The sequence below is a fragment of the Pelodiscus sinensis genome, chromosome 12, assembly GCF_052426305.1.
Source record: "Pelodiscus sinensis isolate ZL-2025 chromosome 12, ASM5242630v1, whole genome shotgun sequence".
NCBI lineage: Eukaryota > Metazoa > Chordata > Testudines > Trionychidae > Pelodiscus > Pelodiscus sinensis.
Window position 1 is genome coordinate 22,016,237 of NC_143063.1, and position 25,694 is coordinate 22,041,930.

At 41.3% G+C, this 25,694-nt stretch overlaps 1 protein-coding gene and 1 long non-coding RNA gene across 5 annotated transcripts; one reads left to right on the forward strand and one right to left on the reverse strand.

Annotated features, from left to right (window-relative positions):
* Nucleotides 1–1,517: 1,517 nt before the first annotated feature.
* Nucleotides 1,518–21,450, reverse strand: C12H16orf78 (chromosome 12 C16orf78 homolog). 2 transcript variants are annotated; one of them, XM_025183676.3, is made up of 5 exons: nt 20,950–21,450; nt 13,954–14,100; nt 9,142–9,292; nt 2,417–2,810; nt 1,518–1,774 (listed from the first exon to the last, which is right to left on the reverse strand). In XM_025183676.3, exons 2-5 carry the CDS (start codon nt 14,068–14,070, stop codon nt 1,627–1,629), a joined length of 810 nt encoding a protein of 269 aa, XP_025039461.1. In that variant the 5' UTR covers nt 14,071–14,100; nt 20,950–21,450; the 3' UTR covers nt 1,518–1,626. The 2 variants fall into 2 exon arrangements, with proteins under 2 accessions (XP_025039461.1, XP_025039460.1); XM_025183675.3 differs by lacking the exon at nt 20,950–21,450 and adding an exon at nt 14,427–14,702 and having other exon boundaries at nt 1,519–1,774.
* LOC112545482 (uncharacterized) lies at nt 20,691–24,301 on the forward strand. Of its 3 annotated transcripts, none has more exons than XR_012906725.2 (3): nt 20,691–20,765; nt 21,921–22,133; nt 23,735–24,301. It is a non-coding gene; the product is annotated as an uncharacterized LOC112545482 (long non-coding RNA). The 3 variants fall into 3 exon arrangements; XR_012906724.2 differs by lacking the exon at nt 20,691–20,765 and adding an exon at nt 21,555–21,660; XR_003088953.3 differs by lacking the exon at nt 20,691–20,765 and adding an exon at nt 21,555–21,587 and having other exon boundaries at nt 23,735–24,300.
* The last annotated feature ends 1,393 nt before the right edge of the window (nt 24,302–25,694 follow it).

Below are 25,694 nucleotides of genomic sequence, written 5' to 3' on the forward strand. Positions count from 1 at the left end.
GAAGAGGCTTTTCCACCATTTGGCTCCGTCTAGATGGGGCCAAATGGCAGAAAAGCCTCCTCTTTCAGCAGAGCCCTTATGCCTCTTGAAACAAGGTATACAGGGCTCCCTGAAAGAGCACGTTTGCTCTTCCACAAAAAAAGGCGGAAGAGCAAATGTGTTCCTTGGACGCGACAGGGTTTTTGCTAAAAAAAACCCCTGTAGTCTAGATGTAACCACAGGGTGGTTTACATAAGAACATAAGAACGGCCGTACTGGGTCAGACCAAAGGTCCATCTAGCCCAGTATCCCGGCAGCCGACAGTGGCCAGCACCAGGTGCCCCAGAGAGGGTGGACCGAAGACAATGATCAAGATTTATCTCCTGCCATCCCTCTCCAGCCTCTGACAAACAGAGGCCAAGGACACCATTTTATCCCCTGGCTAATAGCCATTTATGGACCTAACCTCCATGAAATTATCTAGCTTCTCTTTAAAATCTATTATAGTCCTAGCCTTCACAGCCTACTCTGGCAAGGAGTTCCACGGGATGGCTACACGCTGTGTGAAGAAGAACTTTTTAAACCTGCTACCCATTAATTTCATTTGGTGTCCTCTAGTTCTTCTATTTAGGGAACTAATAAATAACTTTTCTTTATCCTCCCTCTCCACACCACTCATGATTTTATATACCTCTATCATATCCCCTCTGTCTCTTCTTTTCTAAACTGAAAAGTCCCAGTCGCTTTAACCTCTCCTCATATAGGGTCCGTTCCAAACCCCTAATCATTTTAGTTGCCCTTTTCTGAACCCTTTCCAAGGCCAAAATATCTTTTTTGAGGTGAGGAGACCACATCTGTACACAGTATTCGAGATGTGGGCGTACCATAGTTTTATACAGTTTGTTTTATTGTCTTTAGTTACTTATCTACTATGTTAGCAAAATTTTCACATTCAAGAGTTCAGACACGTTGCTGGTTTGTGAGTGTGTGTGTGTACATGTAGGAGAGTGAACGTAGTGTGTAACAGAAATTATAACTCACATTTCTGAGGAAAAGAAAAGTTAGAATTTTAAAAAACCTGTTTTGTGAGCAGACTAGTTTCTCTGTATTAGTAGGGTCAAGTCTGGAGGCTTAAAGAACCAGGGAGCTGCAGCTATTCAGAACCTTTCCTGATGAGTCCATGGGCATGTTGTACTCCCTTTGTGAATGTGTGCTGTAGCATACCACTAATGGCTGGGTTAGAAAAGCTATCTTTAGGGTTCCCTCTTATGGTTTGGTGTTGCTAATACAATTTTGTTTATTACTAATGTGTTGATAAGAGTTTTGAGTGTACTAAAAGGTTAGATGTAATGACAACCAATTGCAATCAAGTCTGAGCCAGTGGGAGTAAGTGAAATACAATATTACAATCAGTAGGCCTAATTTTGGTTATTCAAATAGCATCTTTTGATTCCAAATAGTCTTTTTTTAACTAATCACCATAATATTTTGAAAATCTGTGTAAGTTGTTTTCTCTTCTCTTTTCCAAAAAATCAAAACATGAGAAACTTTAAAGGATAGCAACAGATGGGAATTCATTTAATGTGCTGTTGTCATAACTTCAGATCATTACAAACTGATCTAAATTTAGGGTAGAGAATTTAAGCTCTACAGTGCCCTACTGAGGTTTGAGGAGAGAACAGTACTGATGTCGATTTCAGATTCCTTCATATGGGGATGAATCTCTATGTGAACTCCTGATTCCTTACACAACTGTAGCAATGTGTTAATATTGCTCTGTGACAAACGTAGGTATCTGCATAAAAGAAGAGAGAGAGAGCAAAAGTATCTCGAAAATGTCTCAAAGACTTTATGGCCAAAATTTCCATACATGATGTATAGCTGTAGGGACAACAAATCTGTCTTTAGAAAACAAGGTAAAAATTGTTTTAAATCAGTGGGAATTTGCGGGTGCTCAGCATCACTGAAAATCAGAACAGCTATTAAGTTCCCGATTTTAAGCATTTGTGTTTCAAAATGTTGCTCTGTATTTTTATATACAAATGAAACAATTTGCAAACTGCAGAATTTTCAAGGTGAAATTGGTTACGCTGTGCATCTACAAATTATTTTTTGTCTCAATGGTGCTGTATAGCAGTAAGTATATTTGATATTTCAAATGGTTCAAAATAGAAGTATGCTTTTTATGATCATTCATCATTTTGAACCAACCCTCGTTACTAGTCTCCATTAAAAGGTCATTTGCCAAAAGTTAACATACAATGCTACATGCAGTTATTTTCTGTGCAAGCTCTAGAAAATAAATAATTTGGGAGCATTGTATGCTAGCTGTTGTTGTGAGATGGTGACTTCTCAATTACACCCATTATACTTATTTTCATATAGCTATAAACTATGGGGAAGTTCTGTTCACTATTTTCACAAAACATTTTCTAACCTGCAGCTCAAAAATTCTTCCGGTCTGATCTGTGGCAGAGTAACTGTTTGTTTGAATTTTTCCTCTTCCCAAGCTCTTTCAAGCATGCTCTTCATCCTTCTTTCAAATGCTGGGGATCCAGAGACACTTTCATTGAGTGGAAGCTTAGAAAAGGAGAATTTCTCTCCTGTCACCGATAGCTTTTGCAAAGAGGGAAACATGGATATTGCCTCTTGCATGGAGAAAATGTTGTTATCCATGTAAAGCTGTCTTGCACTGCTATCCTTCTTGGAGACACTAGCAGTTGGGTGAGGATTATAAAAGCTGCCTCTTGGACCGTAAGTTCTAGCAGATCCTATCTGCATGGACACGTCAGTTCCACTAAAGGGTGTGAAATCCTTGGAGTGTTTTTGGTCTGAAAAAAAAATTGGAAATATTAAATGGCTTCTCTCCTCTCCTTCCCTCTCCCTCTGAAGGGAGGGACCATAGAATCGGAGCACCTAAGCCAAAATCTACACTGTCACTTTACAGTGTTGTAACTGTAAAAACACACCCCAAGCGCAGCAAGTTTTAGTGCTGTAAAGTGGTAGGGTGAAGGCTGGGAGCCATATTCCCAGTGCTGTTAGGCATTCCCCTCGTGGAGGTGGTTCACATAGAGCAGCCAGCACTCATGCTCTGGACACACTTTCAGTTTAAAGTGCTTCTGTGACTGTGCTTTAAACTTTTAAATGTAAACAGAGCCCAGCAATCTTTGCTGTATTTATCCTTTCAACACCCTTCTGAGGTACGGAAGTGAGATTGCCTCAATTTCTCACCTGTAAAATGGAGACATAGAAAAATGATATGATGTGCCCAAGGCCATACAAAATCTGTTGTGGAACAAGGAATTTAAACTGGGGCTGCTTAGTCCTAGATAAACACTCCAATTATCTTTTCTCATTTATTGCTTAATAAATATTATCCATTTTAAGACAATTATATGTTAATTGCTGTGGAAAGCTGTAGAAATATAGATTTCCTGGCAATAGATGCCTGTTGACTATTATTAAGTATTTTGAAAATACAATACAAATCTGGATGTTTGAAATGTACTATCTCCAGGGTGAAGTTGACTTCAGTGAATCCACTTTTGCACGTTTCGGACCTGGTCTTCTGAATCTGTGTTACTTAGGAATGGAGCTAATGAAGGATGAAACTTCCATACAGCTATAATGGCAAATATTTTCTATTGGATTTTTTAAATAATCTTTCTGCTGTTGCTAAGTTAAACAGCAGTAGGTACTGTGGCTGTTGTTAAAAACATCAGTGTCTATCACTGGCTATTTACTGTTCTACATTTGACAAGCTCTGGTATCCGATAGCAAATGCTGAGGTTTGAATGGTAACCGCTTTTTATAAACTGTTAGTTTGTAAATAAGAACAGTATGTTTTTCTATAATCATAATTATATATAAGAGGGAGATTATTCTCTGATTCATGTTGAGTACATTAACTACAAAGCTTTTCCTTCTAAAATAATATTTGTGGTAGGAAAACAATGGAAGCTACAGAAGCAAATTCAGTGCTAAGGGTAATGTTGCCATCTGAATTCTCACAGGAGCTCATCTTGTAAAAGTTATTTATGCGAGAAGACTTTAGTCACACAAGTAGTTCCATTGACGTTAGTGGAACTCTTTGCCTGAGGGAGGTCTTCAGGATAAGGCCCATGGTTCATAAAGTTAAGGGGACCATAGAAGTTAGCTTTGGGAAAAACATTGGGGCCGTTTTTTCCTACCAGCTGTGAACATTCTGAATGCAAATCAGGGAGTTAAATGAGCAGTTACCCAATTCTCAAGAGCCTTTGCAGTGCAAATTCAAGACTTAGTTGTAACCTGTCTCAGACTGGAGCCATATGACATTTTTATTGTCCTATTTCCGAAAATATCATTAGACATTATTTTAAAGTTATTAAGCAGGTATGTTGTTTTGTTAAGGGGCCAAAATTGCTATATGTCTTTCAGGTGAAATACTGAACATAGTTAAGATGTTGTTCAGCTCTTTTATGCAATAATTTATTGAGGGGCCATACTAACCATAAAACACCTTTTAAAGCTGGTAGGCAAAATATACAGTATAAATCTTGATTTTTTTTTACTGTGTCATCTAAATGGTTTACAAGAAACTAAATTGGATCATTCTGTAAATTAATTGCTTACCAAGTGGAATTTTTTATCTATTTAAAATTTACAAGGTGGTGAGTCTTAAATAGATCAACAATTTCAAACTTGTCTGCCTATAAACACACACCTTGATTCCATGACCTCAATAAAAAGTCTGATTTTAAGAGCTCTCAAATATGTAATTTCTGGCCTTATTTTTAACAATTTTAGGCTATTGTATCTTAACCAGTTTGGATAGTGTTTTAAAAAAATTATTATTATTTAACAATTCCAGCCATTTTCTTGGTTGAGGCCTAACAGTGGAGGATTTTTTTTTTTTTTTTTAAAAAGTCCCAAAATACAGCAAGAAATCAAACTTCAGTTAAAGTGTAAATCTAAAGCCGTGACACAGATAGCCTGCAACAAAACCACGTTCTGCGGTGATTTACTCTAATTTAAGCAGGATTGGTCTGGAAGACATCTGTACAGTTTGAAACAATGGTATTTCAGTAGGTGGCAACTTGTTCTCTGAATGGGCATGTTAGTGGGCTAACCAGCATCAATGATCCTGCAGGTGGAATTTTGGAAGAATTGCAAAACCACTCTTCAGTAAAGATTGCAGGCCACATTTACACATTGTTATCTCCCCCAATGTCCTGGTCAAATTCCAGTTTGTCTACTTAAAATCTTGCCTGTGACCTGGCAGAATACTGGAACAGAGCCTTGTAACCTGAGCAGAATGAGGGGCTTAAGCAGGTGACTGAGGTGAGACAAGTGGAAATGTGATGGGCTTTTAAAGGATCATACAGACTTTGGCAAGCTAGAATGATCTCATTAGCAAAAGAGGGTGCTTTTGTCAGGCTATGCTGAAAGAAGGAGAGGAGGCATTTGATATGGGTTTAATCAGGCCACAACTTTATTAGATGTCTGAGACTACTCCAGAAATAACATATACAGTGCAGGTAACCCTCCCTTGCTTTTCCCCATCATTAACGGGGAGAGCAGGGGGGGGGAGGATTGCCTTTACTAGTGCCCCCAGGTTCCCTTTTCCACTGAGATCTCTCCAGCAGATCCATTGCCAGGTCTTTACAAAGACAAAAAGATGGCACAAGTGCCTGAAATGTGATATTTGATCTGTAGTGCAGCATGAATAGAATCCTTCTCATCTAGGTTTTTTTCAGGACAAAGGGCTGATTTTATGTCAAAGAACTTTCCCTTGTAAAATTATAACTAATGTAAGGAGGTGGAATATATTCTCATTGATATTACCTGAGGATAAGCCTTCTGAAACAGATAGCAAATGAGTGCTCATGTGACAAGGAGTTTCATTTGGAGCAGCTCCCCTTAGTTTTCATTCCCTGTTGAATCAAGCAAATGTATGGAAGACAAACAACCAAGTGCACTGGCTAAATCTGTGGGATGGGTCTTCATTTTTTGAGAGAATGCAAAAATATCCTATGAAATAATACTGTTAGGAGGAGAGAAATATAAGCATGTGTGAGAAGGGGAAAAGTTGGGGACAAGGATGCTAGCAGGGAGGAGGCAGTGATACTCTATAGACAATGCCTTCATTCTTTTAGTTCTTAGTAAAAATCAAATATTTGCTTGCTCATCTGGAGAAAAATTAGTCAACATTATGTAAAAGATGAACCGGGCTCTGCACTCTGGCAACGGGTAAAGTCAGAGAGCACTTTGCAGTGTTTATTCCCTCCCTTGACAAATTGAGAGGCATGTGAGAATGGGGGGTAACGTGCATTTCGGTCGACAGAAAGAGAACATTTGCTCCCTACCAAAATGAATTCATCTACTGAGGCTGAGGCCAGAGTTAAGAACTCTTTGCTTTAATCTCTTACACTTTTCCTTCCTTAGCTTCAGGCCATTGCTCCTTGTCCTGCTATCTTCTGAGACTGGAGAATTCCCTTCCTTCATTTATATTACTATCTTGAAGGTATTTATAGACTGTGATCAAGTTCCCCTGAGTCTTCCCTTTTTGAGACCATATAAGTTTAGTTCCTGCTGTCTCTCATATCTCTTATTGTATAATTCTTCTATCACTTTTGTTGCCCTTTGAATTGTCTCTCCGAAACCCTCAATTATCTGAATCAAATACAGGGTCTAGATCCTAGAGCACCACATAGAGAAGCAGGTAAATTGGGTTTTGCCCACAAAAGCTTATGCCCTAATTAATGTTAGTCTCTAAGGTGCCATAGGACTCCTCATTGTATTATCACCCTACTTTACATTCAGTTCCCCAATATAGTCATCCAAGATCTGCATTCAATTCCCCAATATAGTCATCCAAGATCTGCATTCAATTCCCCAATATAGTCATCCAAGATCTGCACTGGCTCCACCCCTAGCCCACTGATATTATGTTGTAAATTCTAAATTTGCCATCTATAATCTATCATCAGACTTTTATTGTTGCCTTTATCAGAACCTTCCACTGCTGCACAAGTTCCACTCCTTAAAGCTGTAACTTCTATTTTAAATAGAGTTTCAGCTTGTTGCTTACTGCACACAATTCTTGACTTAACACGTCCCTTTGCTGTTTGGTATGCTCTCCAGTGATTTGGCTAGCCCTCAGATTTAGGCGTCTGGCCAGCTTGACCATGGTTGACTGTGTATTACCTGCTGGGTGGTTGATGATAACCACCATAAAAATAATATGCCCAATAAATATGCAGTCTGCAGAAGATACCTCTGCTCCATTTAGCTATAAGATGGACACTCTGAGCCAGTTGTCAGAAATTACCTGTGTGGTGGATGCTGTCACCCACAGGCAGCTGAAAAATGCAAGTGAGGAAACTTGCATATATAAACCCTGCAGGGAGGTGTTAACTATTTCTACTGCTTTCTCTGGTGTTACTGCTTGAAACATGTATGTGCAGATGTAAGTATGAGCTACATTACAAGGGCACAAAAGGCGGCCAGATGAAGAAGGTGAGCCTTGCTCATAAATCCTTTTTTTAATCCGGTGCAGGGGAGCTGACAGCCTCACTGAGCCCCTGGGCAAGAGGAGGAACGGCAGGTGCAGGCTCTGCACTCTCAGAAGGGGCGGGGCCTTGGGCAGCAGGGGCAGGGCCGAAGGCAGCCGGCTCTCAGTGCTGCCCTTACCATAGTGGCCCATCCCTGCCCTCAGCGCTGCCTGGAGCGTGCAGCGTAGCGCTCTAGTGGCAATCTAAAGGTCAGGAGCTTGGGTGCCACTGTTGTGGTCAGGAGCCCCGGGTCAGTTGCTCCTTTTGTCCCCCTAGTGCCCCATTGGGCCTGATCCAGTTGATTCCACTGAATGGCATTTGAATATGAGCACTATAGGTTCAATCCTGCTGTGACATGTCTACAGCTCCTATCACTGTGGGAATCTTTTCTCCATTCAGATATTGGAACACACAAACACGAAGTATTAAGAGCACTTGTCATCTTGCAGGATCAGACCGTCTGAGAGCACTGACTTAAGTGACAGTGAACAACAGGGTAGGAGTTCCTTTATTGGGTTTGAATGGCAGGTTTCATCAAGGGACCTGCAGCATTTTGTACTGTACTCACAGGTGGGTAATCCAGTAAGAGAGAGAGAACACAATTGGAACACACATACTGAACAGCTTTTATAAGAGTACGGGAAGTTCTTTACAAGTTGAATACAGCAGTTGGAGTGATGGTACATGGTGAATGAAATGAGTTTGTGACAAAATCAGCTGTCAGATGTGCTTAGGTGTATTGAATAATAAAAGGGGCATCCAAACAACATGTGAATAGAAGGCCTCATAATTTTCAGCAAAACTCAAGGGCAAAAAATAGATACAAACTTAGAAAGAAAAAAATGGATTTCAGAAGCGTTCAGATCCGTGCTGCTTCAGTTACTTGTGAATGTTGTATAAAGATTGTGATCCTGCAAATACAGTTAACAGGTTAGTCATTCAGCATGTGATATGTCTACTTCCCTGTGTAGACAAGGCCTCAGGCACCTATCGTCTTGATGTCTCTCTCTCCTTTCGGATTATAGAACACACACAATTGGGATTTGCTTGATGTTTAGATGTTAACTAAGTGCAATTTCAAACCATTGGCCTGTTTATTAATAAAAGTAAAGCACTACATTTATGGGGAAAGATTTCTCATTGGCTAGAGCATCAAGGAAGCTTATTTTCAAAGACAAAGAAAGTGTCATTTTTCTCTTTGAACACTGCTTACTGGCAGCAGCTTTGACTTTGCTGCACCTGTCTGTTATGGGGTGGATGATAATCAGTAGGTATAATAGTAATTTAATTCATACAATATATATATAAAATATAATTTTTACTACATGCCTTTTCACTTTGCCATTTGTTTATCTGCAGGAAATCATTCTCCTGTGACCAGGTACTATTCCATTGACATTATCTCTTCAATATATTAAATGACAGAAAGAAGAAAAACTAATACTCTACTGCTCAGGAATGTATTTCTAAAACAGCCATTTGCTGTTTCAATAAAGCAGGGACGGTGTTCTCTTTTTAGCAGACTCAGAGAAACATTAATTATTGCAATAAGAAAAACAGAGTATGCTGTTTAAAACCTGGAAAGTAAATCAATCCTCGTTAAAAAAGGTATGAATGTTCTCTCCCTTACCACAACCTGGTCTTTTTGTTGGTAGTCGCAGAAAGCTGACAAAGTTGGGCAAATGGTCACCAAACTGGCTCCAGGGAGTTTCAATGGAGCCTCTCTCACAGACTTGTTGCACTTCTTGGTTTGCCGCTTGGTTCACTTCACTGGATGGTACCTTGTAAAATAAATGTTCACTATTCATATTAATTGCTGGTACAAGTAATATGTATATATGTAAAAGGTGGTTGTGTTTTACCAAAGCATGGAGTTACAAACCCAACACAAGCGCTTTGGATACTGCTGTTCAAAGGAATTAAAAAGCAGATTGGAAACAATTTTGGATTTCTGTCAAGCACACTGGTGTAGACCAGAGGTGCTGAGGGTATGTCTACACTACCCCGCTAGTTCGAACTAGCGGGGTAATGTATGCATACCGCACTTGCTAATGAAGCCCGGGATTTGAATTTCCCGGGCTTCATTAGCATAAGCGGGGAGCCGCCATTTTTAAATCCCCGCTGCTTCGAACCCCGTGTAGCGCGGCTACACGGGGCTCGAACTAGGTAGTTCGGACTAGGGTGCCTATTCCGAACTACCGGTACACCTCGTTTCACGAGGAGTACCGGTAGTTCGGAATAGGACCCTAGTCCGAACTACCTAGTTCGAGCCCCGTGTAGCCGCGCTACACGGGGTTCGAAGCAGCGGGGATTTAAAAATGGCGGCTCCCCGCTTATGCTAATGAAGCCCGGGAAATTCAAATCCCGGGCTTCATTAGCAAGTGCGGTATGCATACATTACCCCGCTAGTTCGAACTAGCGGGGTAGTGTAGACATACCCTGAATGATTAGCCAAATTATAGGCATCTCTATAGCTTATGTTCAGGACAAACCAGAGATGCAATATATGCTATTTTCTTTATGTGTATCTTTAATATACAGGCAGTCCCCAAGTTACGCGGATCCGACTTATGTCGGATCCGCACTTACGAACGGGGCTTTCTCACCCCGGAGCTCGCAGGCAGCGGGACCGCCCAGTGTGCAGCGGTCCTGCCACCTCGACCTCTGGGGCGAGAAAAGCTGCTCCGGGTGCCCCTGGTCTGCTGGGGACCGTCTCCAGCAGACCAAGGACACCTGGAGCAAAGCCGGGGAGGCGGAGGGGTCCCGCGCCTCTGAGGCTTTGCTCTGGCAAAGCCAGGGAGGCGCGGGACTCCGCCGCCGCTGCGGCTTTGCTCCCGGTGTCCCTGGTCTGCTGGAGATGGTCCCCAGCAGACCAGACGCGCCGGGGAGGCGGAGGGGTCCCGCGCCTCTGAGGCTTTGCTCTGGCAAAGCCAGGGAGGCGCGGGACTCCGCCGCCGCTGCGGCTTTGCTCCCGGTGTCCCTGGTCTGCTGGAGATGGTCCCCAGCAGACCAGACGCGCCGGGGAGGCGGAGGGGTCCCGCGCCAGAGCAAAGCCTCAGAGGCGCGGGACCCCTCCGCCTCCCCGGCTTTCCTCCAGGTGTCCCTGGTCTGCTGGAGACGGTCCCCAGCAGACCAGGGACACCTGGAGCAAAGCCGGGGAGGCGGAGGGGTCCCGTGCCTCTGAGGCTTTGCTCTGGCAAAGCCTCAGAGGCACGGCACCCCGCCGCCGCTGCGGCTTTGCTCCCGGTGTCCCTGGACTGCTGGGGGGGGGGGGGCGCAGCTAGTGCGCCCCCACCCTCCCCCCAGCAGACCAGGCTTTTGTTGTGGACCCTGGGGTAGAGCAGCTGGGGTGCTGCCAGGTTGGTCCTGCAGGGACCTACCTGGCAGCCCAGCTGTTCTGTCCCAGGCTCGAGATTCAGCCGCTGTTGAAACTGATCAGTGGCTGATTCCAGGAAGCTGCGGGCAGAGCAATTCTGCCTCCAGCTTCCTGTAGTCAGCCCCTGGTCAGTTTCAGCAGCAGCGGCTGAATCTGGAGCCAGTTCCGACTTACATACAAATTCAACCTAAGAACAAACCTATAGTCCCTATCTTGTACGTAACCCGGGGACTGCCTGTATGTATCTTCATTACTGTGGTATTTGAGTGATAACCACATTTTAATTGCCAAACAAAGAGTGGTTCACTTTCGCCTACCAAGGAGGAATCTCAAGTAGAAGCCAATTTTTGAGGGGTGTAACCTACTTTTAAAAATTTTCTTATGGAAAAGCTGGCCCTTAGTTAAGGGTGGGTTGAGTTCTGCACTTAAAACAGGGATTCTCAACCCATTGTTATGTATAAAGCTTACAGTGCTTCCTGCCGCACATTACAGCACTTACTCTTGAGCATAACGTGAATGTAGTTTATAAGTTAAAATTAATTTCAAATGGTTCCTTTAAGAAAAGTAGCACTGTATGTCAGATCATTTTTTTTGTTTCTAATGGTCTTAATAGTAGTCTAATATAGAAACTTCAAATCTTCCATGCAGCTAAAACTCACTAAGATCTTTCAATATTGGCAAACTCACTGGCAACATTGTAAGGTGTGTGTTAAAAAGTATTTTGCCATTATTCTTAATAACTAAAAGATTTTTTTTCCTTCAGAGGTTGGCAAATAATTTTCTTCCATGCAGAATTCCATGAAGAATTACCCTCTTTCAAAATTCCATGAAGAGGTACCCTCTTTCTGCCATCTCCTATTGTCCTCATTGGGAGTGAGACTAATGACCAGCAAAGATGCCTTCTTTCTGAATGATCAGTCCCTCCTACTGTTGCTACTGCCAGTGGAAAGAAGCTGCCTCATCCCGTATGCTGATATTATTATGTACTAAATCATAACTGTATGGTTCGTGTATGATGTCACTCCAAGGTAGAAATAAGGATGACTGGTTGCCTACATTGAACATTCCCTTATGTAAGATGTTTGGATTTTTGTTTTAACTTTAAGCTTATCTTAATGTTTGGTTTATTACATAATTATAACATCCCTATAGCCTTCATTCTTAAATTACAGATATGTGCTCAGCCTGAACTCCAATTTAATGCAGTGTTATCTGGCACTATTTTTATAATGCTACATGCAGCCCTGTGTGTGGCAAAGGGGTTGGGCTCCACAGGAGATTTATATGGTACCCAGTTGAAGTTGTAATTTTTCAGGACTAGGGATAGCCTGTCTCTGATTAGGCTACTTATTTTTTCCTTAATGAAAACTCATCCCAGGCAGACACAGCTTAATAATGGGGCTGGTTTAAATGATGATATAATGTATACAGTGGGTATCTATAATATACAATCTGGTACACAGTGATTGTGCTAAACTTGCCAATATCAACTAAGAGAAACAGAAGTGTAACAGATGTATAATCCTTATTAGTATGCATTTTAAATTGAAAAGCAGAATAAATAGGCCCTGCAAAGCTATGTAGCTTATTGGCATGTTCTTCCTTTCATTGACAGAAGGTGGGTAAGCATATTGCTTAACAACCACCACAAAGTTCTTTGCTTCTGTGTTCACAAGAGAGTGCAGGAGACAGATGCCAGAACCATTCCCAAGGGATGCCAAGCTACTGTGTAAGGACACCAGGGTCTGAAGTGTGAGAAACTCTAGAGCCAGATGAAATCCAACTTACAAATTGGAATGAAGTGGCCAAAAAGCTGTTTCTTTAACTCTTTCCCAAGAAGGATGGACCTAGTTACAGTTGGGGGTGGAAGATTAGGGATATGAAGAAAAAAGAAGTGTCAATTTATTTTAATTGATACTTTTAATAACCTGCCTTAGCCCCCCTATTGGCTGATGGTGAAGCTAGTGAATGATAGATTTTGCTTTTAAAATAGTCTTCTCCAACCTTTCTTAAGAACATAAGAACGGCCACACTGGGGCAGACTAAAGGTCCATCTAGCCCAGTATCATGTCTGCCAATAGTGGCCAATACCAGGTGCCCCAGAGGGAATGAACAGAACAGGTAATCATCAGTAGTTCTTGTGCATATCTTCAGATGCCAAAGGGGCGGTTGATGATTTATATCCAGTTTTCATGCACCAGTCTTATTTTTCAGGTGTCTTACAATAAACACCACAAAACCCCTCACAAATGCTACCAAAACACAGCCAATTGGCTATAGGTGCATATAAATAATTCCTCCAAGTGTCCCTCCACAAAATAACAACATCTCTTGTAAACCTTCTTTACTTAGCACAGCCCCAGTTGCGCCCTCATCAATGATGAATGAGCAACTCCTACGAGGCCAAGGGGTGTGTTCTGTTTTTCTTTTTAACATTTGCAAACGTTTTCTGGTTTCAGGTCTTGCTTTTTCTGCCAAATGGTCATGTTAATACTGTAAAATTTAAGAAACATTTCTCTCATGTGGTGGAATACCAAAAATTGTGACAATTGCCAGAAATGTATGTCCAAGCCAAGCTTATGGGAAGCCAAAATTCATTAGCGTTGGCTTTCTCCAAGTGTGGCAGTTTTTTTACAGTGTTTTAGCAACTATGAATTTGGAGGCATATGCTCATGGAATTTCCATTTATTTGGAAATTGGTGAAATGCCCAAATGTGGTCATGTCTCGAGGACTGGCTGTTTTCAGAGAGGCGATGCTCAGCTGGTGCCAATTGTTATGGGGCTATATTGAAAGAAGTTACATTGATGGAGCCATGATAATTGACAGTGGCCAAGCCCAGGGGCCCAAAAGATTTTTGGTGGTGGGTACTCAAGTTGCTGTGGTGGGATAGAATTTTTGGAGTTGGAAGCGAGATCTAACTTGTCCTACTCTTTTCCCAGGCATGAAATACCCCCTCTCAACATCATGCCCTGCTTACATCTGCAGCATAAAGAAACCACAAATCTTGTTGTATAGTTTTTTTTTCCCCTGTACTGCATGATGTCCATTGGAAAAGAAGTCATTACCTTGTATAAGTTCTTATATGATAATGATGGTGATGGTGATAATTCGGCTTGTTTTGCTAGCCACCGCTTCACTTTTCTTTCTTCTTGTTTCATGAGATTTTCATTCATGCTCTTCATAGTCTCAAGTGATCGCCGAATCTTTTTCAGCTGAATGACAAGAGAAAAATTGCACAACCCTTAACAAGTTTGTTTTCTACAATTAGCAGTTTATGTACATTTAGGGAGAAGAGCTGAACCACTGCAAAATTGTATGACTCACTGGAGAGGTTAAATATTTTATTTTATTTCATAGAGGTAAGGAATCCACAGTAGCTTTCTTAGGTGTCTAGGAGAATAAGAATATTGTTGTTGAATTCCTGCGATGGCTCTACTTTAGAGAGCACTCTTCCTTAATATTTTTTCTGTTATAAATTTGTACCACAAACTGCCTGGGCATTTATGGGAAATAAGTATTTTATTTTCTTTCTACGTACCTGAAATGACTCCCTGTCATTGGAGACCCTCAAGGTCTTAGCTCTTTTGTTGTCTAGCCAATCCATAATACCACTGTCCATGGTCTTCCAGCTTGAATCAGCCATTTTTTATCTTGTTGGTGGGAGGAAGGAGCTCCCTAATGTAGTTTCAAAGGAACTGGGCTTGCTAATGCAAAGAGACTCCTACTTTTAATGGCAAAAGTTTACATTTCTGCCCTACATTTTATTATATCAGTAAGTCTATGTAAATGAACCTCCTGCTGGCCCACATTAATGAGTATGCAGAATAACAGGAACAGAACTGTGAGGTGACAATGTGGGTTTTCTTGCACAATGCGTTGGAATGATGTCCTGGCAACCATAAGGAAAACATGAAATGGACACTGACCTCAATCAAAAAGCAAAGCTGGCTTGCTCAATTAGAATTTTGTAATGTATTCTTGTTCATTTGATTGGTATTGTCATAAACGCTGAAGGCAGTTCAAGACAAGCATTCTAAAAAAGGGAATATTTTGTAGAACAATACTGACTCTATTGTTTGATAAAGGGCATTAGTATGTGTTTTACAGACTGAAAACTTGAGGCACTATTAAGGACATCAGTGTGTTTATATCATCATAACATTTTTTTTCAAAAAGCATTAACACTGTGGATCCTTTCTCTTACCTCTCATCTCTTGCTGAGTCACTGTAAGTCTGGAAAACATTTCTTCCCAATGTATACACAAAATTAGAAGCATTTAGTCCCTACATGCAGCTGAATTACTATAAATCATCATTTTGGCAGAAGAGTATTATCTCCCTCCATGGGAATCTGACATATATGCTTTCTTTCCTATAGCTTGTCCATTTGTCCATTGGATGTGATAAATATGCTACTTTCTGCATTTTTCAGGTCCAGTTTTTGGAGAGGTTTTAAAAATTGCACATCTGGGCACTTATATGGGCATTTGCTTAGCCAAAGAGCTGAACATATGCAGTTGGCTGTGAATGCCAAGTTTCCAGGTGCAGCTTTGGAGACCCATTTCAAATGTTGATGTTGGGACCAAAATCCAAACTAGAGAAACTATTGCATCAGAAATGAATTCTTATTGGCAAGAATAGTGAAATTAACCCAATTGTATGATGTATTCATTGGAAAAAGGTAGGGGTGAGTACCTGAGTACACACATGCTGGGGAGAGGGGAGAAATTGTATTGCTGTCAATGGAAATGGGCCTGAATAAAAATCTCAGGTCTAAATGCCCCCAGATTAATCTAGATCCAGCCTGTCTAGATTCCAATGTATTATGCTCACTGTGTTTGCACATGTCACTTTTTATGGAACTTCAAGAACTCTAACCTGTTCCAAAATATCCCTGTGAATGAGGCAGGTAGTACTCCAGAAGAGCAGACTGAGACGTTAAATGATTTGTGGAAGGCCACAGAGCGAGGCAGCAGTAGATCCTGGAACAGAACCCAGCCACCTGCTCCAATCACTAGAGCACAGTCACTTTTATTGTTGTAATGACAAAGTACAGGAAAGATGCATCTGCAGTTAGTCCTACAAAATTCTAACCTTCTACCCTTCAGTGTTGAATTCATAGCTACAAATTGATTATACTGTGTGTGAGATTTGACCGGGAGGAGGCGAGAGAGGGGAATGTGGGTAACAAGAGAAAGGTAGGAACTTAAGTCATGTTCATACATGGTAACTGTTTTAGGAAAGGAAAGAGTCCAAGTCTGCTTTCCGAGCTCCAATACATCTTTGAAAACTACAGAGAAATCATTCGCCTGCTAACACCTCAGAGAAGGGTGAAAGTCAAGACTAAGCTCCCACCCAAAGAAATTCTCATTCACTAATCTACGACTCCAAGGGGTTTTAGGACATCTAATAGTTTGATGAAACATGGTACTCAAAGAAAAGTGTTTCCATCGAGAGATGGATATTGATAGCAACTGCCTGAATTAAAACTATTAGATGAAGAAATTAACTAATGGTTGGTGATGCAGTTTACTGAAAGCAGGCTTAATGGAGAAACTTTTTTACAATTAGAGGATGTGCTAGACTAGGACATTAAGTAATGTAAGGATTTAAGTAAGGATTTAATCACATTTTCGAAGATGCTCAGTGTTTCAGAATATAAGATGGTATCACTTTTTCTAGGTAGTATGAGTGAGAAGATCTACACATGAATTTCTGTAGGTCTGGCTTTAAATATAAGCATAGATCATCTTGAGGAAACTCACCATAAGGAAATTTCAGTATGAAATATGCCTACAATATTTTCTGATTTGTAAAAAACATCTAGAAGAGCTGAAGATTCAGTTACAGTTGTATTCACAATTCCATACTGTTACTCTCAAATTGCCATGTAGATGTGCTATTGACCATTTGCCGGAATGAACACAAATAGTATCTGTACTGGTATCTGGCACCTTAATAAATCTGCCTGATAATTAAACCACTTGAACTGCCTGGTAATGAAACAACTTCTAATAGGTAATGAAGGAACCTTGTGTGGACAGTGCATCCTTAAGAGTCTATCAAAAGGGTAAAGACTAAGTAGTCTTCTCCCATACATGGTGTTACTCTCAGGGCCACAAGTCAATGGATCTTGTGAGAAAAGCTTAATGGCCATGGACAAGAGCTTAAGACATTAACTTTGAGATTCACCTGATCTGACTACCAGGGTGAATCCTCAGAATAGCTCTGCATCTCTGCACATAGTCTGAACCCCTGAGAACCCATCACATACCCATATCCCAAGCCTCTACATTCAGATCAGCACTTAAGTGTTCAAATTAAGACTCCAATATCTGAAATTATTGCTTCTCCCCTCTCCCCCCATCACAGTCCCCTGCAAGCTGAGCATTTGTGTGGCCACTCGAGAGCAGTGGCATAGCGAGGGTGTTATGCACATGGGGCAAAGGCAAAATTTGCGCCCCCTCAATCCCCAGCTGGACCCCTCCCTCTTGCCTGTCCTGCTGCCACATGGAGCTCTCTCCAATTCACGGGACCATTTCGCTTCCAGCCAGACTGACACACCCTCCGAAATAAAGCCCTAAACCGAATTAGCTGGTATTCCTCCTGGAATGAGGTTTACCAGCTAATTCGATTTAGGGCTTTATTTCAGAATCCCGTTTCACTGCCGCATGTAGACACGGGCAGTTACTTCGGGCTAGTCAATTTCTAAAATGGCGACCGGCCAGGAACATGCAAATCAAGCGAGGGATATTTAAATCCCATGCTTCATTTGCAATTTCGGTCACCCTCATTAGCCTCCCTAGAACCATCTAGGGGGCTAGTGTAGACATACCCATAGAAACTGAGTTTATGTAACTGCTAACAGACTATACGATTGTCTGAACCCCTTTTTAACATAAGAATGGCCACACTAGGTCAGACCAATGGTCCATCTAGCCCAGTATTCTGTCTGCTGACAGTGGCCAATATCAGATGCCCCAGATGGAAGGAACACAACAGATATTCCTCACGTGATTCTCTCCCTTGTCACCCACCTGCAGAGTAACAGAGGCTAGGGACACCATTCCTACCCATCATGGATCATAGCCATTGATGGACCTAACCTCTATGAATCTATTTAGTTTTGTTTTGAACCCTGTTAAAGTCCTAGCCTTCATTACATCCTCTGGCAAGGAGTTCCAGAGGTTGACTGTGCGCTAAATGAAGAAAAACTTCCTTTTGTTTGTTTAAAACCTGCTGCCTATTAATTTCATTTGGTGACCAAGTTCTTATATTGTGGGAATAAGAATAACTTTTCCTTATTCACTTTTTCCACATCAGTTATGATTTTATAGACCTCTAGCATATCCCCCCCTTAGTCTGCTCTTTCCTAAAATGAAAAATCCAAGTCTTTTTAATCTATCTTCACATAGGACTCGTTCCAAACCCCTAATAATTTTTGTTGAACCTTTTCCAATGCCAATATATCTTTTTTGAGATGAGGTGATCACATCTGTACACAGTATTCAAGATGTGGACATACCATGCTTTTATATAGAGGCATTAAGATATTTTCTGTCTTATTCTCTATCCCTTTTTAAATGATTCCTAACATTCTATTTGCTTCTTTGACTGCTGCTGCACATTGAGTGGATGTTTTCAGATAACTATCCACTTTGACTCCAACGGTATGTCTAGACTACATTGTTTTTTCAAAAAACTGCCCTGTATCAAAAAAACTTAACCTGCGTCCACACTGCAATCGTGTTCTTTTAAAATTAAAAGAATGCAGGGGTTTTTTCAACATTGGTAAACCTCAAATTAAAAGGAAGAATACCTTTTTCGAAAGAGTTCTTTCGAAAAAAGGTGCGTGTGGACGCACAGCAGGGACATTTTTCAAAAGAAGAGTCAATTGAAAAAAGCACAGGTGCCCTGGTGGCCATTCTATGAATAGGAATCAGGGCTTTCTTTCGAGAGCAGGTCCAAAAAAGCAGATTGCTTTTCGGGTCCGGTTTTGATGTGTGGATACTCTCTTTCGAGAGAAGCTTTTTGAAAGAGCTCTTTTAAAGCTTCTTCCGAAAGAAGCTTGCAGTCTAGACATACCCCAAGCTTTGTTTGGAATACTTTGAAACTTAAAATCATTATTGAATCAATATAACATCTTATGAAACTGACAAACAAATGGGCTATATTATGGATAAGACAGTGACCTAGTTTCAGTGCAAACCGTGAAATGGCGATTAATTTGATTTCTTAGGGTTTAGCTCTTTAGATTTGCTTTGGAGTTTGTGTGACACCCCACCCATACTTACCCACCCCCCTCCAGTTAACTGAAGACTGAATCTTGCCAACTCCAGTTCTAAATTAATGGTAACTTCTCCTGCATTTCTGTTTTGGTAAATTGTAACCATTGCAATTAGGCACGTTACTAGAGTAATAATTAGGATGTGGTTAGATCTCGTTCCCTGACTTGTCTCATTGCTTCCCTGAGAGCGCAACTTGGGAATTATTTACCTTTTAATTGTAGTTCTCTGAAGGTGGGAGCCTCTAAGGATTTGTGCTCATGGGTCAAAGTGGTGTGACCTTGGGTACTGAATAACTAGATTAAATGGTAAAGTTTAGAACTGGTCATAATGAGTTAGTGCAAAAAGATGCCTTGAGGGGTCTATATGGTATATGATAGCCCCCAACTCCCAGATCCTTTTCAGACTAATTATAATAATTATAACTTAAATAGGAATAAAACCCTAACTCTCAAGGGCTGGTGGGAGGATGAGTGTGGCTCTTAATAGCGGACACAATATTCAGAGAACTCAATTATAAGCATGTAATTTCCTTTTCTCCAAAAAGTAATTGGCCTTTTCTACATCCCTGTTCTTACTGATGATGGGGGTAGTTGTAGATTTTTGCTGAGGAAGGCACAGTGCTGCCAACAGGAGATAGATTTGCAGTGTAATATGGAGAAATGAAAATTAGCATTGGCCTTAATCTCTCTTCTTCTTCTTTTTTGGCAATAAAAAGAAAATGACCTGAGCCTTGTGAAATACCTATCAGGATACATTTAAAAGAAAGCTCTTTCAGATCAATGTAGCTAAATGGGTGCTTTGGCAAGGTGGCAGATTTATAGCCCTGGAAAAAGGAGTTTTTCATTGTCCCCAGAAAGGCACAACATAGGCTTATTATAACATTGCATCTCATTGTCCTGTTGTTGAGAGACCACCTCCAGAGGTAAGTGTGTAATTTGGTTCTAACCTCTCTGCTGAGACTGCCAACAAGTAGGTTAATTAGTGCAAAACATGGCAGCAGATTCACTATGAAGAATTTCATTCCTCATCTTGTACATTCACACTCACATTAACTTTTTACTACACAATTTAATTCAACTGGCCTCAGAATAACCCCACCACATGGCCATTAACAAGAATTCCACAAACTACTCTGCATAGTTTCTCCCAATTCTTAATCACCATATGTTGTGTCCAGTAGATCACCCATAACACTAGCTTATAGTGCAATGGCACTGTGAAGAGAAATATAATGCCAGCGTTCATTCAGATTCAGGAGTGACTTTTCATCTGACTGTGTTCGTGACCTTTCCCATATATTTTCCTCTAATATTTGAGCACTCAGGTTTTATTAGCACAAATATCCACAAATGGCAAATTTTAAGCCTGGATACTTGCCAAAGAAGAGCTGTCTGACTGCGCTCTTGACTGTACAAACTTTACAGTACATGCTGTGTTGGCTAGTTGCAGATGTCAGCCAATCAGGTATCAGAAACATTGCCATATGGCTTACACAGCTAACCAGAATAATTAGAATAGCAAATGTTAGCAAATGATTTCGGGTCCTGCAGAGGAAAGGAGGTGGTGAAACTCAGTGGCTTCATTCTCAGGTTCTTTTGTAGATTTGAGATTTGATTGGACCTAGTAAGAAGTGTAAACCCATTTGCCCCAAATCTAGCACTTTTGGTTTAATTGAACTATATGTAGTATGAAACTGCAGGGTTTTACCCAATCCCAGTGTGGACAGCTCTATTGGTGCCAAAGCCAGAAGCTTCCCTTCTACACCCCTTTTACCTCCCAATAACTCTTCACATCAGACACTCTTCTTTTCCAAAGCTTTATCCTGGTATGCTACCAAGCTGAATGTAAATTGCTGTCCTCACATGCCAATGGGCTCTCCCTAGCTATGAGAGAATCAAAATTCTAGATCTCACAACTTGAACGTGTTGGGGAAATCTTGTTGCACACATAGTTGTTCTTTTCTTTTTCTGAAGCAATCTCCCAGATCCTAGCAACCTTGTGCAGTGGGAAAGGTCAAGACTTAGTCCTATCTCAAATCGCTGTAGTGTATAATGCCACTGCTGGACGTCCTGGCATATTCTGAGAACATTACAGTTTTTGAAGGCAGCACTGTGTTATCCATTCAAGGGTAACTATTTTCAAACTCTCCAGAAGGTCTAATGTGGTTTTCTCCCCTGTATATCTGAAATGGGCTTGTTACTTCTGTTTGCTCAGTACCAGCAAACATTTAACTAGCAAAGCTACAGCTCACGTTTTTAACATCTCAGTTAGCGTCCTTCAGAGCTGTAAAAGATGTAGTTACTATAGTAACACTTTCAGTTGCCTAAGTGACAATATTCTTATGATGTCATCAGCAAACAATCAGTTCCAGTAAACATCTTGAACTCCGTGTATGAAAGTGCTGCGTCCTGGTATAGTTCAGATGGGAAACAATGAGAAAACCATGTTGGCAATGCAATTCCTAAAGACTTTTCTCTGTGAAATGTAACACTTTCACCCTTTTTAAAAAGAATTTAAAAAAGATAGAATTCTTTGAACTGCTGTTCTCAAGGGCCGTTCTCAATTTCTGTAAAAATAGCTTCAAATGCAATCATTTAAGTCACAGTATCCAAAATGTTGCCTTTACACAGGGCCCTAATTACCTGTTTTACTATATGTTGCAGCAGATAGACCCAGTGAAACTCCACTCCTTAAATATCTCTTCTTTAAAGCTTAATAATGTTTTCCCTTCTGCCTGTTCTTAGTGCTTGGGATGCCATATCAATCTGTCTTGTGCCTCTGATAAATATGGGGAGAAGCAACAATGGAGATTGTGAGCCCTTTCTTTGGGCCAAGCTCAGCGCTGGAGAAAGTGGTGCTTAATGGAATTACACTTCTTATCAGACCAAGTTCAGAGCAGAGCTGTATCAACTATGAGCTGGAGGGAGGGAGTCATGGGAGGAGTCCAGTGACAGCAGGTAGGCACCTACAGATTTTCTGGCTGGTTCTGCACTAACCATGACCCACACTGAGGGAATCCCTCAGCAAGGCAGGTGGGAACAATTTCTGCTGCCTTTTCACCACCTGTACGTGGCCCATTATTTCTAGGGGAGAGAGGGAGACTTTAGATTATGTTCACACAAATCCCTTTGGTCACACCTACACAGCAGGGCAAAAGTCGAATTAAGCTACGCAACTTCAGCTACATCAAGGCTACGTCTACACTGGCCCCATAAAATGGAATAGTCATGCAAAGCAGGTAAGTCAGAATAGGGAAATCCGTGGGGGATTTAAATATCCCCCGCGGATTTAAATAAACATGTCCGCCGCTTTTTTTCCGGCTTGGGGAAAAGCCGGAAAAAAGCGTCTAGACTGGCGCGATCCTCCGGAATAAAGCCCTTTTCTGAAGGATCTCTTATTCCTACTTGAAAGTAGGCTTTATTCCGGAGGATCGCTCCAGTCTAGACGCTTTTTTCCGGCTTTTCCCCAAGCTGGAAAAAAAGTGGCGGACATGTTTATTTAAATCTGCGGGGGATATTTAAATCCCCCGCGGATTTCCCTATTCCGACTTACCTGCTTTGCATGACTATTCCGTTTTATGGGGCCAGTGTAGACGTAGCCCAAGTGCGTAGCTGAAGTGAAATAGCTCCAAAGACTTTTGATGCTATCTACACAGCAGGAAGTCGAAGGAAGAAAACTCTTCTTTCGACTTCCCTTACTCCGTGTAAAATGAGGGTTATGGGAGTTAGAGTAAGATGTTCTCTAGCTCGACATTATTCTGAAATCATGCAGCTGTGTAGACATAGCCTTTGCAACTTCTATTAAGGACCAGTTGTAATCTGGGTGCCAGCTCACACAAAAATGGACTAACCCCTTGCCCATTTCAGAAATGCCACTAACTAGCCACAGCCAGCTCTTACATTATTACTTGGGGACAGATTTGAACCAAACCTACACTAGCAGTGAAACTCTTGTTATTTTTCCCAAACCTAATGCTTTTTCATTCTTCAAGTTTTGCAGTTTTCACATTACCTTTAAACTAAAACATTCTTTCTTTTAAAAAAAATTCTTCTTGGTGTTTACACCAGGTTTGTTGTGGTGTTTGTTAGAAACAGTCTCGTCATTTTAAAATATACCCTCAAAATGTATCTCTTTTAAAAGAGTGAAGTGTACAAATATGTAACTGAAGCTGCAGGAGAAGTGTGGTTGCCGAATTCAGCTAAATCAGCTGAACCATGAGGAGTAAACGGTGTATGTGTGTGGAACTCATATATCGATTCTTTGCTTTGAGTCCAGTGAAATGGCTCAGAGGTTGTTAGCTGTGATCAGTTTTCTCTGAAAAAACAGAGATTTCCTCTAATTTAAAAAAAGTCTAGTCTTTACAAAAGTTAATTAATGAGAGTAAAATATAAAGGTGTTGTTTCATTCATTCCTTTATTTTCCAACAGCAAAAATTTGAACCTTTCCAATTTTTAAAATTATTTTCTCGTATTTATTGAAAAAAATATTTTAATTTACTGTTTTTTCCTGTCAAAGAAACCTTTTTGCTATTACTAATTTCCATTTTAATTCCATGCAGTGTTCTCTGGCCATGAGATCTCTTGCAGCAGGGAGAGCTGAAGAACAGTGCAACAATTGTGTTACTGAAGAGCTCTATAACCACAGAATGGGAAATGCATCATCGGATGTGATTTTTAGAACAGATGCCCAAGCAGCATTGGCAGTTAATTAAAAGCACCATGTACTTAATGATTAACTAATCACAGCATGATGGCATTCAACAGAGATGCAAGAAACTTCTCTGCTGGATTCAACAGAGAAACTCCTAATGTGTGCCTTCAGGGTACCGTACTTACAGCAGTTTGCTTTTGCATTACCAGCAGAGACAACACAAGCAGTTAGTCTAGCAATTTTCATTAACCATTGCTTAGTTAAAACTTTAAAAATGGGAAGGATGAGTCAACTATGAGCCATAAATACCAGAATGTTTGTCCTTTAGAATGACAATCCATAGCCCTTCAGTAAAATCTTCCTTACAAGGATTTCAAAGCACTTTACAGACATTTAATTAAGCTATACAGATGAGTTATGTGAATGTTTTCATTGTGCCAGTGAGTAAATTCAGACAGGCTAAATTGCTTGCTTAAATTCATATTCATATGCATCTATGGCATAGCAGAGTCTTCTGATTCTCAGTCTCTAGAAGGCCCATGGATGGGGAGGAGCAAAGGGGGCAGTTGCTCTTGGGCTGGGCAATTGAAAAGATGCTCTGGGTGTCTCTCAGGGCTGGCTGGTGGTGGTGGGGGGACAGTGTAGCATGCTCCAGGCAGCACGGAGGGCTGGCTGCACCAGCCCCACCCCTTATTCCCAAGGCTCTGCCCCTTTCAGGAGTGTAGAACTGACCCCTGGGCCACCTTACCTAGGGGCCCAGAAAGTCTGTAGGCCCCCTCAGTTTCCCAGTTTGATACATGGGGAAAACACCTGTTTGTCAGGGCTGTCAGGTAAGGAATAATTAACTCCTATTGGTAAAGTACTTAGAACTCCTTGGATGGAGCAGCCTATCATTCTAAACCAAACCTCCAGATGCAGGCTATAATGCCTATTGTTCTGCTACATTTTAAAAAAATTATTCCCTTCAGGTAGACAAGTCCAATTTTGGAGAAATAGCATCTATTACCTCCTTTAGCAGTATTGTCATGGCCAGCTGGGCTGCCCACACTGAATCTCTGTGTAAAATGAGCTTTTTGTTAAATGGCACTTTCCTGGAAGGAAGAGAGAAAAATATGAATGCTGTGCTTCTGAAAGCGAGAACTGCAGTGCTGGCGAAAGTCCCTGTGGTGGTGGTCTGCATTCTGCATGCTTCCCTATATAACAGCATGATGATGCCTTCATCCACACTTGCTAATCCCCTGCACTTCCTTTTGTTCCTCTGCTCCAGAGCTTCTCTACCTATTTACCATTGTGGGTCACATGTGGAGCATTCTGTGTGTTATGTGGGCTGCAGCCACACAATATCTGGGCTACCTGTATGGCCCTGAGACTGCTGTGTGGGCTGTGGCTGTGTCCTGATTGGGTCGTGGGTTGAGACCCATGGCTCTGCTCATTCTTGCTCTCCTGAGAGATGAGCTGGAAAAGCAATTCTCATCCAGCCAGCATCCCCCTGAAATACCCACGCAGGGATAGACCCTCCATGCCACCTAATTGCAGTGTCATATTCGAAACCTAACGTGACCAGCTGGATAATGATTCTATTTGTCAATATTAGTATGAGAAGCAATGTACAATAACGTTCCAGTCTTTTTAGGTCTGTCCAAAATAGCCTGACAGTGGAGGAGAGGGGTTTATTTCTTGTGTCTGTTTGCTATTAGTGTAATTTGCTGACTCTGTTGCAGATAGAATGACGTTTGTTCTGTTGTGCCTGATGGTCACAGCGCTCTAACTAGATTCAGCAGAGTTGTGGTGCCACATTCTGGGTATGACATATGGCCCTGTGCAACTCATATAGCACCTGAGATGCTTTTGGTAACCATCCTGCAGCT